At 37.3% G+C, this 17,469-nt stretch overlaps 1 protein-coding gene across 8 annotated transcripts in view; it reads left to right on the forward strand.

The window, feature by feature from the left end:
• Positions 1-17,469, forward strand: part of NBEA (neurobeachin) — a 506,572-nt gene that overhangs the window by 257,015 nt on the left and 232,088 nt on the right. For all 8 annotated transcript variants that reach the window (XM_057410438.1, XM_057410433.1, XM_057410439.1 and 5 more), the window contains 2 exons: positions 7,734-7,842; positions 12,221-12,387. In XM_057410438.1, coding sequence (XP_057266421.1) covers positions 7,734-7,842; positions 12,221-12,387 — 276 coding nt within the window. The remainder of the gene's footprint in view (positions 1-7,733; positions 7,843-12,220; positions 12,388-17,469) is intronic.

Below are 17,469 nucleotides of genomic sequence, written 5' to 3' on the forward strand. Positions count from 1 at the left end.
TGGTGCAAGTCGCAGGTGCCTTTAGAAAGAAAAATGTTGCATCCATCTTTAAACTTATTCACAAAAGCCAGAGAACTATAAACTGGTCAGCTTTTCTTCTGTCCTTTGGAAAACCATGTAGCAAGTCATTTAGGAGCACGTTTCTGGCTACGTGAAGGAGAATGTAATTGAGAATAAACATAGGAATAGTTTAGCTTTTGTAAATCTGACCAACCTGTTTGCCTTTTATAATGCAACAACTAAATTTGTGGACATGAGGAGAGCAATGACCATCATTAACTTTCACATTGGCAAGTTTTTCCACACTGTGTCCCACAAATGTATCAGTTGTATCAGTTAGAATGCTATATTCTGAATGGATGGACAACTAAATATGTAGAAAACTAGCTACATAATGGGGCTCCGAGGGCTGTGGTTAATTGGTTGTATCCTACCTGGATGCCCTCTTCAGCTGGAGTATCCCATGGGTCTACCCTCCTTAAGAAATGGATGTTACAGATCATTATCCATTAGTCTTTCAGAATTGGATTATTATCCTCATCTTCCATTTCCTTCCCCTTTTATGTTTTCACAACACTTACCTCTTAAAAAGATTGCATTGTCCTTTCATTTAAAATAATTTATTTTTAACAAAATTTCTTTATTTTAAATAGCAGGAGTAGTCTGATCATAATTTAAATTTGAGGAAACATTGAAGTATTTTTCACCTCAGATTTAAAATTGTAAACTTTGTTTCTGTAATTTCATCTCTGTGCCTAAATCTGCTTTCTGCCTTTAGCCATGAAAATACATACTTTTGTGTATCCACCTAACTGGTCATCCAAGCATACTTAAGATTCACAGGAGGCCTTTTTCTTTGAAACCTTGTTTTGTTCAGAGATTTCACTAATTTCCTGGAAAGAGTAGCAGAATGTTTAAATAGACTGGAAATTTGTGTTTGTCTAAATTTAGATGAATTGCTGATTAAATCCTGAAAGGAGGCTAATAAAGACTTACATTCTTTCCATGTTACCTCAAGTAGGATTCTTGGTAACTGCAGAAAATTTTCTTTTGGACATCCTCTGTTGCAGTTTGGCAGTTCTGATATGTTTGGTTTGTGGTAAATGAGCTCACAGTCATTATTCACTGTCTGCAATACTTAAATGTTCAGGCCCTGTATATCTGTGGTGCCATTTGCCATATTTGATTTATGATGTGCATTTACAATTGGATCCCTGGATACCCTTTGAAACACTTGATTAGTGCTTCAGCCCAAGAAAGATGGGGAAAGGATGCTGTTTCTTGCTTCCATCTTGACAATGACCTTGATCACGGGAACCTTGAGGTCAGAAAGGGATCTCATCTGAATCATCCAGGAATGCAAGATACTTGGTCTTCAGACCGCATGGATAGTATGTAGCTGAGGGCTAGCGGAATAACTTGCAAAGGATTCCAGTCTGATGTGAAAAATCCAGTATATACAAATCCACGTGGAAAATAACACTGGGGAAACAGTAGCACTCAGCTGCAATATATATATTTTATATATTACAGTATATAAATATTATATTTATACATATTATAAATATATATACATATTATAAATATGATTATTCTGTTTGTAACAGATGTAACAAAATTCTGTTTCTGTGTTGCCACCCTCACCAAGTGTAACTTTTGATTGGAGGAGTCCTGTATCAACTGTGAGTGGCTGTTTTATAGAAATTCTTCCTAAATGTCATCTTCCACTGGTAGAGGATTCCTGTCATAGATACTTCTGTAAAACTGGGCAGTGAATGTCTGTATCTTTGCACCAGCTGAGGTGTGGGCTTGAGGTCCATTAGGTGTGTTTTTTTTATAATCTCATACTTTTTACTACAGTTGTCCTTGCCCTACCTCCAGACTAATAGTCAGTTTGTGTTAGAGCATGGGGAATGAGGGTTTCAGTCATTTCATCACACATTGTCTCTGCTGCTCCTTCCTCCTCTTGGGAGGACTCCTCACACTCTTCCCATGGTCAGGCATGGGGTCCCTCCCACGGCAGACAGTCCTCCATTAACTTCTCCAGTGTGAATCCTTCCTACAGGCTGCAGTTCTTCATGAACTGCTGCAGTGCGGGTCCCTTCCATGGATGCAGTCCTTCAGGAACAGACTACTCCAGCGTGGGTCCCTCACGGGATCACAAGTCCTGCAGCAAGCCTACTCCAGTGTGGCCTCCTCTTTCCATGGGGCCACAGGTCCTGCCAGGAGCCTGCTCTGCACTAGCATGGGCTTCCCATGGTGTCACCGACTCCTTTGGGCATCCGTGTGCTCCAGTGTGGGATCCTACACAGGCTGCAGGTGAATATCTGCTCCACCATGGACCTCTATGGGTTGCAGGGGGACAGCCTGCCTCACCATGGGCTGCACTGTGGGCTGCACCGTGGGCTGCAGGGGAATCTCTGCTCTGGCACCTGGAGCACCTCCTCCCCTCCTTCTTCACTGACCTTGACATCTGTGGAGTTCTTTCTGTCACGTATTCTCACTTCTCTCTCTGGCTGCAAATGTTCCTGTGCAGTAACTTTTTCCTTTTCTTTAGTACGCTATGCTAGAGATGATACCACCATCACTGATGGGCTTAGCTGTGGCCAGTGGTGGGTCCCTCTTGGAACTGGCTGTCGTTGGCTCTACTGGACATAGTGGAAACTTCTTGCAGCTTCTCACAGAAGCCACCCCTGTAGTCCCACTCTTACCAAAACCTTGCCATGCAACCCCAATACAGACAGATTCCTCTTGATTTATAAAATTGCTAGGCAAAATATAAAATCTTTGAGGAGTGGACAACTCTGTAGTTCACTCTGTAGTCAACTCTGAGTTTCACTGAATCTGCTATAGCTTCTGTGGCATTTCTGAAACATTAGTTACCCTTCCTGAAGTTTATCTTGCCAATATGCTCATATTGTAGTCCAGTGGCCAGTCTTTGCATGCTGTAATTTCAAACTTTTCTCTAGTAAATTCTTCATCATTATCCTTTTGCTAGAAATCAGAGCCCTGTGTTAGACATAACCTTCCCAAGTTTATAGGAGTTTATTTTCAAAGTATTTGTAGCAGTACTGTATCATACAGAACTTCAAACTCTTCAAGTTAAACCAGTTTCTGAATCCTATTATGGATACCAAGTGCAACAATAGGTTTCTTTTCTTACGAATGCCATTAAGAGTAATAGTTGTCAAAACAACTGTGTTTGGTGAAAAAGTGGCATATTTCCAGGCTGCTTCTTGGAAAAATTAAGCTATGGGCATCTGATGAAAGTAAGTTAGAGAAACATCTGTTTCCCTGGACATGTGAGTTGGCAGAACTTCTGGAATGAGTAGAGGAAGCAAGACCTTAGCTAAATTATAACAAATGTTCATTCTGTAATCTGTTTTGAAAATTGCTGCTTTGGAATGATCTGCTTTTTTAGTTTATCTCAAATAAAAGAAAGGTTGGGTAACTTAAGCACAATTGTTTTATCTAGCAGCATAACTGCTACAAGCCCTCTTTCTCTCTGTGTGAGATTATTACTCGGAAGAAGTGACTGCAGGATAGCAAAGTCAGTTCAGAGTACATAGTGAGATAGAAGTTTTCATCCTTCAATTCTGATAGGTGTGCATATACCCCAGTTTATCACAGTCCAACAGTCTATTCCAATCCACGTCTAAATGTGTTGCAAATATTTTATGCTTTTTACACGTTTCAAAGACAGTTTGAACATAGTCTTATCACCAACCTCATTTCCATAACTCTAAACAAACAAAAAAAAATTATCCCAGGCTCTGGTTATTTACCCGAATGACTTCTTGGAATGCTGGATTCCATGACCCAGCCTTTTTAAACCTCAGTATATGAAAAACAAGGGCTTCTGATTGATTACATATATTTTTTCACAATTTAGTTTAACCTCTAAGCACTCTAGACTTCTAAAGCAACCTTGCTGAGGGCAGAATTAAGGAAAGCAAGCCTTTTGGATTTAAAATAGTTTCTTGCCTGCTCATTTGCAACGTTTGAAAATAACTCATATTTATGAATCGGCACATCCTGATATGTACTTTTGCCTAGTCTGCTCTCACTCAGAAGTCTGAGACTTCATTTTTTAGGTAAAGAAGAGCCTGCTGTTTAATCCTACAGATACTCATGTGCTGTCATGCTTCCATATTCCTTATGTTCAGTTACCTATACAGAAAGCTAATTTCTCCCTAGAAGTGTGCCAGGATTTGAGTCACAAGTGATTTCAGACTGCTTTGTTGGTGGATTCCTTACTGACAGTTCTCTGATTTAGTCTAAAACTAAATCAGACCTATTTCCTAGTAAGGGAGCTTTAACTGTGGTTCATAATTTGTGGGCATTAATAGAAATCAAGCTTGTCTTGGTAAAGAGAACCCATAAGCTAACAACTCAGTGTTCAGTCACTACCTTATGCAGTAAGAACTGCCACTCGACAAGGATGATTTTTGCTGGCTATTAGTTCCTGCTTGAGCTCAGCTCAGCTAGGGAAGGACACAGAAGCACACTTGGCTTCCATTCTGCTAGGAGTTTCAGTAGTGCAATTGAAGAAATGGTCACATAGGATAAAGCCAAATGTTATTCTAGGTCAGTGTATTTTTTCTTTCGGTATATCATAGAATCATAGAATCATAGAATAGTTAGGGTTGGAAAGGACCTTAACATTATCTAGTTCCAACCCCCCTGCCGTGGGCAGGGACACATCACGCTTAATCATATCACCCAAGGCCTCGTCCAGCCTGGTCTTGAATACTGCCAGGGATGGAGCATTCACAACCTCCCTGGGCAACCCATTCCAGTGCCTCACCACCCTAACAGGAAAGAATTTCTTTCTTCTATCCAACCTAAACTTCCCCTGTTTAAGTTTTAAACCATTACCTCTTGTCCTGTCACTACAGTCCCTAATGAAGAGTCCCTCTCCAGCATCCCTATAGGCCCCCTTCAGATACTGGAAGGCTGCTATGAGGTCTCCACGCAGCCTTCTCTTCTCCAGGCTGAACAGCCCCAACTTCCTCAGCCTGTCTTCATACGGGAGGTGCTCCAGTCCCCTGATTGTCCTCGTGGCTCTCCTCTGGACTTGTTGCAACAGTTCCATGTCCTTTTTATGTTGAGGACACCAGAACTGCACACAATACTCCACATGAATTAGTGGAAAATACTCCACATGAATTAGTGGAAAATACTCCACATGAATTAGTGGAAAACAGTATAAAAAGTATATCAAGCCTGTGGTGACACTTTTCATTCGACTCCTTAGCCCTCTGGGGGACTGCTTGTATGAAGATTAATAAGAATGACCAGAAGGCCTGATTCAGCACTGTCTCAACATCAATTGATCCACTAGGTCTTTAGTGAGTGCGGCTTGCTAAGGCAGGATGAGGATTTACAAGGGTGAATGAGAGCAGTGATTATAATTCAGTCACAACAAATGTTCACTGTCAGTGAAAAGGAGATATCACTAAATAACATGTTTTATTTCCAAAGAAGAATCAAAATGGCTCTGCTCTCAAATTTCAAATCTTCCCTCTCTTTAGCATTTTGTGCCTCAAGCTCCTTCTTACTTGGATTGATCACTGTAGTACAGGGCGGTAGTTTGCAAAAGATGCAGAGGATAGACTTTTCTCCAAAAGGGGGTGCTCCGTAAAACTCTGTGCATGGGAAACATAGTTGGGCAGATGACTGAAAAATGTATCAGGATATAATGGGTGGGTTTCAAACCTGCATTAATATAAATATTATACAATGTAATATGATATGTAAATATTTTACAGCATAACAGTACATGGAGTTCATGTTCTTTGAGAATATGTGCTAGAGAATGTTGGTTCATCTTTTGGAAATGTATGAGGAGGTAAAGGACCAATACGACACTGAAATTTTCTTGTGCAAACTCAGACTATAGGGCTAAGAGAAAGGAAAACACAATTCTAGAATTGCATCAGAAAAGGTATTTCCATTGAAATAAGGTAGCATTAATATTACTATGTAAATAGTGACTGTAGCTTGTCTGGAATACTGCTGACAGTTTTAGCTGTGCACTTGCAGAAAAGGTAAAATCAGTGGATGAACTTAGTAAAAACCCAGGAGGCAATCTCTTTTACTAACTGGCTTGCCACAAAGGAAAGTCAGAGACCTGATTTACTCACCTATTAAAATATGAATAGATGTAAGATCAGAAAGTCAACAGAAGGAATAAGAATTGTGTAAACTTAAAGGTGGCATTTGCATAAAATGAAACAGTAAAGACTGCTGAAGAATACTTTTGGATTGGAAAGTAAGAGGGTTTTAACCTTCAGAGGACCTGCCAAAGCTGTGCCTGAGACAAGCGACTCGATCACATTTTCATAAACTGAAGATGCATTTCATGAGCTAGATTTCATGAAAATGCCTTTTACAAACTAAAAATGGTTTATGAAAGAGTTTGTATTATGTGGCTGGGTGTTGCAGTGAAGGAATGAATTTGCTGTCCTAGAAGTTCTTGTTCCCTTGTCTTATTTGCAGTGTGTGAAGGGAGATGGCTTTTTTTTTTAATATATTGTTAGCCTTTGATACTACTGAGTGTGAGATTTTTCCTGGTTTGGGATCCTTTCTGAACAATTTCTTTTTTTTTTTTTTTCTATGAGAATCCAAAAGATAGTAAGCACCAAAAAAATTAAGCACTTTTTCTCATGCAAGAAAAGTATGAGGTTTTTTTCTTTCATTTCATCTTCTTTTTTAAAAAAAAAAAAATTGTCTTATGCCATGCATATGGTTGAGTTTGTAAGGATGTAGATAAATTGGTAAGTATTCAAAAGATGAGAACATTGCCAAGCATGTCATGAGGTGTAACCCCATTAGGACAGTATGGAGAGTTGTGATGTGTCTATATGAATTTGAGAGAGTTAGCTGGCTCTGATTTAAACCGGATACAACAATAATAACATTTTCACCATCTTTTGCTTAGTAAAAATATAGTTTGAGAATGCAGGATAACTTCTCTTTAGAAATAAAAATCAGTATGAAAAATTATTGTTAAGTAGTATTTTTATATTTTGAAATAGTAACAAGTTTCCTTGAGCAAGTACAGCAAACACATAAGCAAATTCCTTTGCAAAAGCCTCTGTAAGGCATTGCTTCCCTGCCCTTATAGTAGCTTTCCTTTTAAAGCTAAGATGACGCTAGATCAGAATGTTTTAATTCATCCCACACAGCACTTAGTCCAGGTCTTCCCTCAAACCTGTATGGTTCCTGTTCCACCTATTATTACTCTTTTGCCTGTTTAGGTCAGATGGTTTGCAGTGACATAGGGGCTACCCACTAGAATGATGTGCTGGGGTATAGCATGAAAACACCTGCAGACTTTCTTGAGTAACATTGAAGACAGTTGTAAGTTGATTCAGTCTCATTGATGTGGCTTTTTAAGACTTTGAAATAGGAGTTTAAGCAGATGTCTAGATTTTTTTAATGATAGCATAGAATTCATATTCATATTGAGACTGCTGTTAAAAACATACTTGAAATCTAATACTTTCAGAAGGAACTTTTCCCTTCAAGCTTTTTCCATATAACATGATTTGTTTGTATTTTCACAAATGCAGTAAATTTTGGGTAGAATAAAATTTTTGATGTCAATTAATTTGGCAGTTGCATTGCAGAAGCTTCATTAATTTTAATTCTTCCATTTTAAGTCTTCTGAAATAGGTTGTTCAAAGTATATCAAATATAAAGGTTGATTTTTATTTTTCTTGTTTTAGATTATTGTGTCATGCGATGAAAGACCATATAGTGCGTGTCGCAAATGAAGCTGAATTTATTTTGAACCGACAAAGAGCTGAAGATGTCCACAAGCATGCTGAGTTTGAGGTAAGCCTGAGAGTTGGTGCATTTCTGGTTCTCTGGTTTCACTCAGTTGTCACCTCAGCTGTAACCCCATACAATAAAGATTTTTTTTCTTCCAAGAAAGAAATTTACATTAAAGGCGTTTCAAAACTAGTTTTTAAAAGCTTTGGTAAATGTCAAACACAAAGAATGGGTTTAGTTTCTCATCTCCTCACTTAAATTTATGAAAATATTTACAGCTTGAAGAAATCCCTTAATCAGAATGTCTAAACTGATATGGTAGACTCATAGGTTCACAAAGAACTTTTCTGGTCTATTGTGAATAGTAATGAAAATCACATTAGCAATTATTTTTGTTGGATTTTATCAGCTGTATATATGCGTTTAGTAAGAAAGAAAAGTAATTAATACACTTAAGGCATTTCACAAAAAATAAGAAGTAGAAATGTTTTGTTAAACAGAATTAGTATTTTAAGGTAATTTTGTTAGAGCACTTTGCATTTGGGAGCACTTAGAACATTTACTTGCTATAATTTATATATTGAAATATGATATTACATATCTTTCTAGTCAGTAATCATTATATTTAGAGTAAGATTGTGGTTAAAATGTCTATTTCTCTTAAGTATTGGAAAAAATAACAGAGCAGCTGACTCCCATAACTCTTTAATGACTATAATTCTTACTCCCCAAAGGAGTCAACATTCGGTTGTTTTTTTCATCAATGAGTATTGAAGTATATGATTTAAATTATATTGCTTGAAAATTATAGAAATATACAACCCCCCTGATTTTTAAAATGTGCTTAGTTTAACAGGGCTTTTATTATTTCTTCATGATAAATTCTGTTCCTATTCAAAAACTTTCATGCAAAAATTATGGAGTAAAGTTAAAATTTCATTCTGGACATGACTTTATCAAACATGGTTTTGCATTTTTACCCTGTGCAGCCTTTCAGCATCACTAGTTTTTATTTCCAAACCTGCCTGTGCTTGCATATAGTTGTGTACATGCAAGCATATATGCACAAACATGCATTTCTAAGTGTTTTAATGCTCAAATGACCTAACATTTTTAAGATAGACTGACTTAGTATTGATGATGATAGTAAATAGCTATATCAATTTATTCAACTGTCAGGAAATGCCAACAAGCACCTGGTGGCTAGAAATAGGATCCAGTAATCTCAGTTTTGATTAGGTTTTTGTCTCTTTGAAACAGCTCTCTTAAACGTGCACTTTGATGTACTAGTTTTTGTGCTCCTTGACCTATCTGAAAAGTGTGAGACACAGAGATATCTGTTGTCATTTTGAATACACATAACCTTTACTTCATTTTGTCAGAGCAGACAGCAGACACTTGTCATATGGGATTGCAACAACTTTATTACCAATCATATACTGGGTATTTTGAACTTAGATAAAATCACATTTACAATTAAACGTGTGTCAGAAGTTTCATATTGCCTCAACAATACATAACATTTGATATTTATCAGAACATTATGCAGTAACCTAAAATGACAATAGAAGATTGATTTATCTGCTCTTTGAAGAATACATTGAGGTATAAGATCTGTCAGAACTCTAGACAAAATGAGAATATTCAATTAACTTTCAGCTTTTGTTAGCAAATAGGATTTAGAATATTAACTAAATTCCCTAAAGGAATAGTCTTAAGTCGGTCTTATTGTCTGGTAAAGAAACCAAAATATTTTTCATATATGAAAACTTCCATTATGTTTGTCACATGAAGAACCTCAGCTACGCATTTTAGATGAGTAAGATAAAATCTGAAAGTCATAAAAGAAAATTATTAAATGTAGCCTGTGTAAAATATGAAACTCAGATATATTTAAGTAAAGTGATGGTTAAAGTCTGAAAGAATGTTTTATATATTGTCTTTAATAATGGTAGGTATATAACTGAACAGTTTATTATTTATCCTACTTGAAAGTAGTAGGGACAAAGATTTCTGGTAGTTTTCTGTTGCACAATTGTAAATCTGTCATTTTGTTTTAATAAACTGTATTGGTGTATATTCTGGGGTTTAGTACATGTTAATCTCTGCTCTCAATCAGAGAAGTGAGTGGCTATTTTATTTTTACCTTTTAAATTTTAATTGAATTGATGGGTGAATTTATTTGGCCCAAGCTGCACTGAGTGACTGTGTCTCCTGCATAGTGGGAAGGCCGGGGATCAGCATCGGAATTTTATCCTGTGACTCCAGTTGCAGTCAGGGCCAGGGAAATTCCTCCCACAGTTAACTTTCATTTTGTTAACCTTTGTAATTGCTCAGGAAGAAAAATGAAAATTTAATTTTACTGTCCAATGAGCTGGTGAAATATTAACCTCATTACTAAGGCATATCATTGTACTAATTGGTGCTTCCCTGTACAAGAAGATAAATTGAAAAATGAATTAACCCTTTATGAATAAGTGTAATGATTGCTCTTTCCCAGATAGATTACTTGAAATAATACTGTAACACAGTGGAAAGACCACTACTGAAATCTTACTGAATGCAAATGTGATCAGTACTTTCAAGGAAGTGTGCAGAAATATGAACAATAAACTACAATTTAGCATGAGGTTAATGTATTTTTAATTGTTCTTTTGAATACTAGAAAGTAGGATTCTAGTCAGCTGTGTTACAGCATTGAGTGTTGGCTAAACGTTCTAAAATGATGCACAATAACTGCATTCAAAAATGTTGCTTAAAAGGTGATTTTAAAAATGGTTTTGAGAATTATCTCGCCTTTCTAATATACCTAGAAAACAATACGTATAATGGATTTATTTTAATTATTTTAATTTGCATGGCTACATTTGCTTTATTTAGGCATTTTAAAATGATCTTTACAACGAGGAGAAATTAATTTGAACTTGAGATTATTTTGAGAAAAACATGGAAAAATTACATTGTGCTTATTACACATAAAGGATTTATCAAAGCTGAAATACATTGTAGAGTTTCGACAGTTTTGGAAACAAATTTCATAGAATCATAGAATCGTTAGGGTTGGAAAGGACCTTAAGATCATCAAGTTCCAACCCCCCTGCCATGGGCAGGGACACCTCACACTAAACCATGTCACCCAAGGCCTCATCCAACCTGGCCTTGAACACTGCCAGGGATGGAGCATTCACAACCTCCCTGGGCAACACATTCCAGTGTGTCACCACCCTTACAGTAAAGAACTTCTTCCTTGCACCCAATCTAAACTTCCCCTGTTTAAGTTTGAACCTGTTACCCCTTGTCCTATCACTACAGTCCCTAATGAAGAGTCCCTCTCCAGCATCCCTGTAGGCCCCCTTCAGATACTGGAAGGCTGCTATGAGGTCTCCACGCAGCCTTCTCTTCTCCAGGCTGAACAGCCCCAACTTTCTCAGCCTGTCTTCATACGGGAGGTGCTCCAGTCCCCTGAGCATCCCTGTGGCCTCCTCTGGACTTGTTCCAACAGTTCTGTGTCCTTTTTATGTTGAGGACACCAGAACTGCACACAAGGCTCCAGGTGAGGTCTCACAAGAGCAAATTTGCATGATCAATAACCACAGCATTTTTTTTTGAGGTAGTTATCTTTTAAAGGAAGCATGATGAGAACATTAGCTCTATTTCAGTTTAAAAGCTGAGCATTTAACCATTAGCATTTTTTAGAAATGTAGCATGTTATGAAAATTTGTCATGCCATGATATGAAATAGAAAATCATAGAATCATAGAACAGTTAGGGTTGGAAAGGACCTTAAGATCATCTAGTTCCAACCCCCTTGCCATGGGCAGGGACACCTCACACTAAACCATGTAACCCAAGCCTCTGTCCAATCTGGCCTTGGACACCACCAGAGATGGAGCATTCACAACTTCCTTGGGTGACCCATTCCAGTGCCTCACCACCCTTACAGTAAAGAACATATAGTCTGTAATTTCACAGTTAAAAGAGTTTATCTTCAGCATTCATAGTAATAAAATTATCAACTAGCTTTTTAATTGTTTTATTGACATCTAAAAGTCAAAACTACTGTACGTAATTCTTTCCTTTATATTATGCTATGTGTGTTATATCTGTAATTTATACCCAAGAACACATGAAACTTTTACAAATAAAGATCATCTTTTAAGGCATATCCACGGTCACACATATACACACAGAAACATTTAACTAAATGTTTCTAACTGCAATTCTGTTGTCTTAGCCTTTGATATTTCAGTTTTTACATACTCTGAGTGTTTCTTCGTGGATAATATATAGTAACAGATCTCTTTCAATTGAACGGTGTGTCCTATTTCTCTTGAAATATTTTAATGAATTCTTGTCATGTTTAAAGAGTGTTGGTAAATCACCATTTTGAAGCAATTCTAAATAGCCAATTTTTATGAACTGAATGTGCGTTCATTCCTAGTCACAGTGTGCTCAGTATGCTGCTGACAGAAGAGAGGAGGAGAAGATGTGTGATCATCTTATCAGTGCTGCTAAGCATCGAGATCATGTTACAGCCAATCAGCTGAAACAGAAGATACTCAACATACTAACAAATAAGCATGGTGCCTGGGGAGCTGTTTCCCATAGGTAAGCTGCAAATGTAAAATATCTGGGTTTAAAATGTTAATTTTAAAGTTTAAGAGAAGCAGTCATTGCATAAATGAAATATGAATGTATTAGGAGCTAGTATCCCTAAAATATATTTTCTCTGTCTTTTCTTCAGCTGACACTTGAGAAGTCCTCTTTGCTAAAGATTCATTGATCAAACTTCCTTAGAGAATGCAAACATAATATTTTAGCATATTTGTTGATTATAATGCACTTTTACTGTTGGTATATTGGTAGGTTTTGAGGCTCTTATCAGTATTAGAGTGAAGTGTTCTGAATGAGATATTGAGACATGTAGAGATTTATAGATGTCAACAGAGGAAGCATGAAATAAAGATAGAATCAAAATTACTTGTCTAGTATTACAGACTGAGTCACTATTAGAATAACCATCAGAACCAAGTTACTGAGTCACAGTCTGATGCTTTCTTTTGTTTATCCCCTTTTCCATGCAAGTAATAAACTGGTAAGATCCACTGTGAACTACAACAAACCAGCAGTCAGTGCCAGACATGTATGCTTAAAGCAGAAAGTACATTGTACTTAAATGTAGCATGTACAAAGCTGACCATAAGCAAAGTGCAGCTCAGTTCTACAGGTAAGCCTATTAAAAATAAATAAATAAAAAACCAAACATAATTTCTACTGTGTGTAAGTGATATTATACTATTTGAGGTTTTAATCGGAGAAAAAAAAAACACAAACCAAACCCAAGCCTTCTGAATCACAAAAATAGCCATTGGCTAAGGTGCTGACCCCCATGTGGAAGGCTTGAGCTGAAATTGCTCCTTTCCTTCATTCAGATCAAGGTCTTGAACCTGGGTCTGCCATGTAAGTGCCCTGTCTGCAAAACTAGAGACTGCCAAGTCTCTCTTTTGTTTATGCATTTTATCCACAAATACTTGATTATTTATTCAGAGTAGAATAACTCAAACAGGATGAATCAAGGAAGTTCTGCTCCCAAATACCCAAATTCTTACAGCTTGATTTTCTACATAAATCCTGTTTAAGTCTGCTCCAAGTCAGGCAGAATCGAAAATCAGATTTTAGCTCTTAAAAAACTTTTCAGTAAAAATCTAGTTGAGGCTGATCAACCAATATGGACTAATAAAAAACTTCTCTAGATAAAAGTTTTCTTTCAAAAAAATCTATTTGAATTTAGCTTGAATATATATGTAGGGGTTAAGGCTATTAGAAATGTTGCCAAGTAATACAATTGACATTGTCAGTAAAAAGGTTTAATAAATACCACATACACTGTTTGTTCTTTTTGTAATTCTGTTTGGTTCTTGCAATTATACAGTGTTAAAAAAAAATGATTTTTTTTATGCTTATCATCGTTATATCTGCCAAAGAAATCACTATTTCCTGAGTTATGATGGAGATGTATTAATTTTTTAAGGTGGTAGGAAGTGTGCAAATTCAGTCTTGCAGAAACTCGGTAGTCTAGAACCAGAGATGTTCTGGTGGAAATTACAAAAATGACAAGTAGAAGATTTTGATATTATTAATTCAAAACAGCCTGAGTCCATAATGGATGCTCATGTTATTTCTAGTTCAGGCTTAAAGCTGTGTATCTGGAGACTTGAACCTTTGAAAATAAGTGCAATTTTCAGCCCTTTTAATATCTTAGAATTTTTAAATAATGTTGCTCAAGTATGTGAATGACTGGAGGCACTTTGCAGGCTAAAGTCAGTTCCTGCTCACTAGGTTTTTCAGGAGACCTTCTTTTCTTTGGGCCAGATAACCTTCCTCTCCTGGATTGTTGATGGTATCCTAAACGGCAACAGACCGCTACTGCAGGGTTTTTTTTGCTCGTCAGTCCATGAAAGGTTTTGATGAGCGATGCACGTTGACACCTGTGACAAACCTGTGAAATTTCCTACATCAAGCAAAAGAAACTCTTATTTTATTCCTGTCATGCCACCCTATGTGTCCGCTTCTCGACTACTTGCAGTGCTGCTTTCCTATTTCAGTGCTCAACCATTGGCCTGCATTTTAGCTGCAGGCTACTGCTTAACCTGGAGAAGGGGAGAATTGTGACAGCATGAGGTCTCCAAGTGGAGTTCCCCATTTGCAGGTGCTGATCAGGAAGCAAATGGCCTTGCACTGCAGGTCTTACTGTGTGTGCCATGGCAGTCCACCATGCAAGTGTATCTTCTGTCATGAGAACTAGTGGACTGTGAATGGGAAGCCCTAGGATGGCAGCAGGTGGGGAGAGATGCCCAGTGGGAGACCCTCTGAGCCTTGTTAAGGACCAAGGTCAGTGGTTCTGGCTGGGCAGATTTAAAAGGCTTCAAGTGCAGAAGGTACAGGGGGTCTCATTAAACTATGTAGACACAGAAGGCAAAAACTGTTGTTAATTAGGTAGATCTTCCTGTACTTCTTATATGATGGAAATCAAGATGGGCTCTTGGATTTTACATACCTCAGGTCCTGGCCAGCAGGAGACACAGCAGGCTCCAAGTCTCCTTTTTGATTCCTGACAAATAGTTACGGTGTTAGGAGTCTCTTTATAAACTGCTGCTTCACTGTGCCCCAGGAGATACAGCCTGACTGGAATACAGTTATGTTGAATAAATAAATAAATAAATAAATACAAATGTTGACACTCCAGACTTCTAGACCTCTGGAGTAGTGACTCCATCATTTCTGTTGGGAAGAGTGTTCCCACAGTTCTTAAAGCATACTGCTGGTCTCCTGTCCACCTCTGGACCTGGAGACCAATCTTGAAATGGTGAATTAGGAAGATCGTTCACAGGCCCAGAAGGGACAGGGGGAGAAAGAGACAACCAGTTCTATGTGATAAATACTTGGACAATAGCAGTGCCTTTTGACATCCAAAATAGATAAGACAGGTATGAAACTGCTGGAGGGGGAGATGAGTCTGATTCTTAAAAGCTTCAATTCTCTGTCACATTCCCAATCTGCAGCTACCAGTTTACTGATAATTGTAGCATTTGATATATATATATATGTGTGTTTGTATCGCCTCAAGATAAAGAACGATTAAGTTCTTCAACATACGTGCTCATGTTATATACTCTTATCAAGATGTCTGAAGAAACAAGAATGAAGTTTAATGGTGTGATTCAGCAAAATGCCATATGAAACTTTCAATTCTAAGTTAGATTATAGTCACATAAAGGTAGGTGAATTACAAATAACAAAATCATGTGACTTGCATTTCAATTACCTTAATTAGCTATTAATTTTTAAAGGAGAAATTAATTATATGCAATGCTTCACCAGTTGACTAAACACATACAAATGCATTAACATTGTACAACCTATCCCTGTCCATACATTAGTCAGTACAGTTAGAGTTGGTCTGGAAACCTTTTCATTCTTTTATCTCCTTCTGCTTAAAAATGATAAACAACAAGTTTGAAAAGGAACCTTTTATTTTGTATTGCTTGTAATTTTGTAATTTTTAACATCTTTCCCCTTTCACAAATACTTTCCCTTCATGTCAAAGTGAAAACTAAAGTTCTTTCCTCAATGTCTTGCAGGTGTGAGCATCAGCTCCTATACAGCAAAAGGAAATTATTGAATCATCTTACTTTCTCCTACATATCTCAGACAAAAAAAATAATAGATTTCAAAATAAATCTTGTTAGTTTTTTATAAAGCCTGTTTGTGCCCTTAAACCAAACTAGTTCTGTTTTCGTTGTTTCGACAATTTAACACTTGCAGGTATCTTCGTAATAGCTTATCCTAAACATAATGTTTTCCCCTTTTTTAAACTTCAGCATTATACCAGAACTAGAATACTGCAGGTTTTTCCCATTCAGATGAAAAATTGATGAGTTGAATATTTCTTTGATGCATTGCCACTTATTCAGAATGAATATGCAACATCCTATTTCCTTGAACTGAGGAAGAATCAAACAGGGTGTTTCATAGTGTAGCGTTCAAAGCTGCTTTAAAACAGCACTTACCATTAGCTTTTTTCAGGGTTATAGTCTTCATGTCACAACATATGCTTCCTTCAGTCTTCTGTCAGCTTCATATGGTGCTTGTCTTCTCCCCATCTGCTTCTCTCCCCTTACACATCTTTCTGGGGGAAAAAAAAAGTTTTGTAAAACCTGTCTGCACACACAGTTCACATTCCTTGTCAACCATATGCATGCCTGTGTTTTGGGCCATAATCTGTTACCAGCTCTTATATCAGCTGCTTGGTTTAATCAGATATCTCAACTTTTCAAAAACTTTTATTCAAGAATACTGTACATAACAGCTCTGTCTTACAGTTATTATAGGTTTAAGGCGATCTAGGGCAATGCAAGGAATTCTGAGTTCTAATTTGTGTTCTAAGAAGTCTAAATATTAAATACTTGTCATAGATATTTTCACATGAACAGTTTCGATATACATAGGAGGGTTACCATAATGGGAAAAATTACATTTAAAAATGAGTCTTGGTTCTCTTGCTTTCCATGTTTTGATAAAGCAGGTTCCACCTACATTAAAGCAGCTTTATCAAATACCAAGTATATAAGGGCTTTTTCTGTTCAAATCTGTCTTTGGATAAACTAGACACCCATAACAAATTAATCATTCATGGTGGAGGGCAGAGCTGTCAGTCTCATTCTGTGGTGAAGACCAAATTTGTCTGGGGAGACAGGCTGGAAATAAAAAGTTTCTTGCCAGACAGCTAGTCTTGCCTCTCACTACAGCATGTGCTTCTGCAGAGGCTGAGATCTGCTGGGGACCAGGGAGAGAGAGCCTAAGGAGGGGAACTCCCCTTTTGTGAGTCTATGGGGCTTGGTAGTTAAATAAGTTGATTCTGGGATGACAATGCTTCTAAACCAAATGTTTCCAGTTTACAAGGGAGATCAGAATGCAGGAATTTAGTAAGAAGGACTTTCTCTTAGAGCCAGCCCTTGGCATGCTCTGACTCCATCTCTATACGAGCTGCCATCTTAGGAAGTTCAGAGAGACACAGAACCTATCCTGTCCCCCACTGCAAATCAGCTTCATCTGGTTTCATTTCTGGCTCATTTTAACTGCTAGACATAAATTAAAAAATGAGCTTTAGAACAGTGGAAAAGAGCCTGT

The sequence above is a fragment of the Pezoporus wallicus genome, unplaced genomic scaffold (genome assembly GCF_028554395.1).
Source record: "Pezoporus wallicus isolate ANWC-B61680 ecotype Strahan unplaced genomic scaffold, APGP_CSIRO_Pwel_v1 contig_1876, whole genome shotgun sequence".
Classification (NCBI taxonomy): Eukaryota; Metazoa; Chordata; class Aves; order Psittaciformes; family Psittacidae; genus Pezoporus; species Pezoporus wallicus.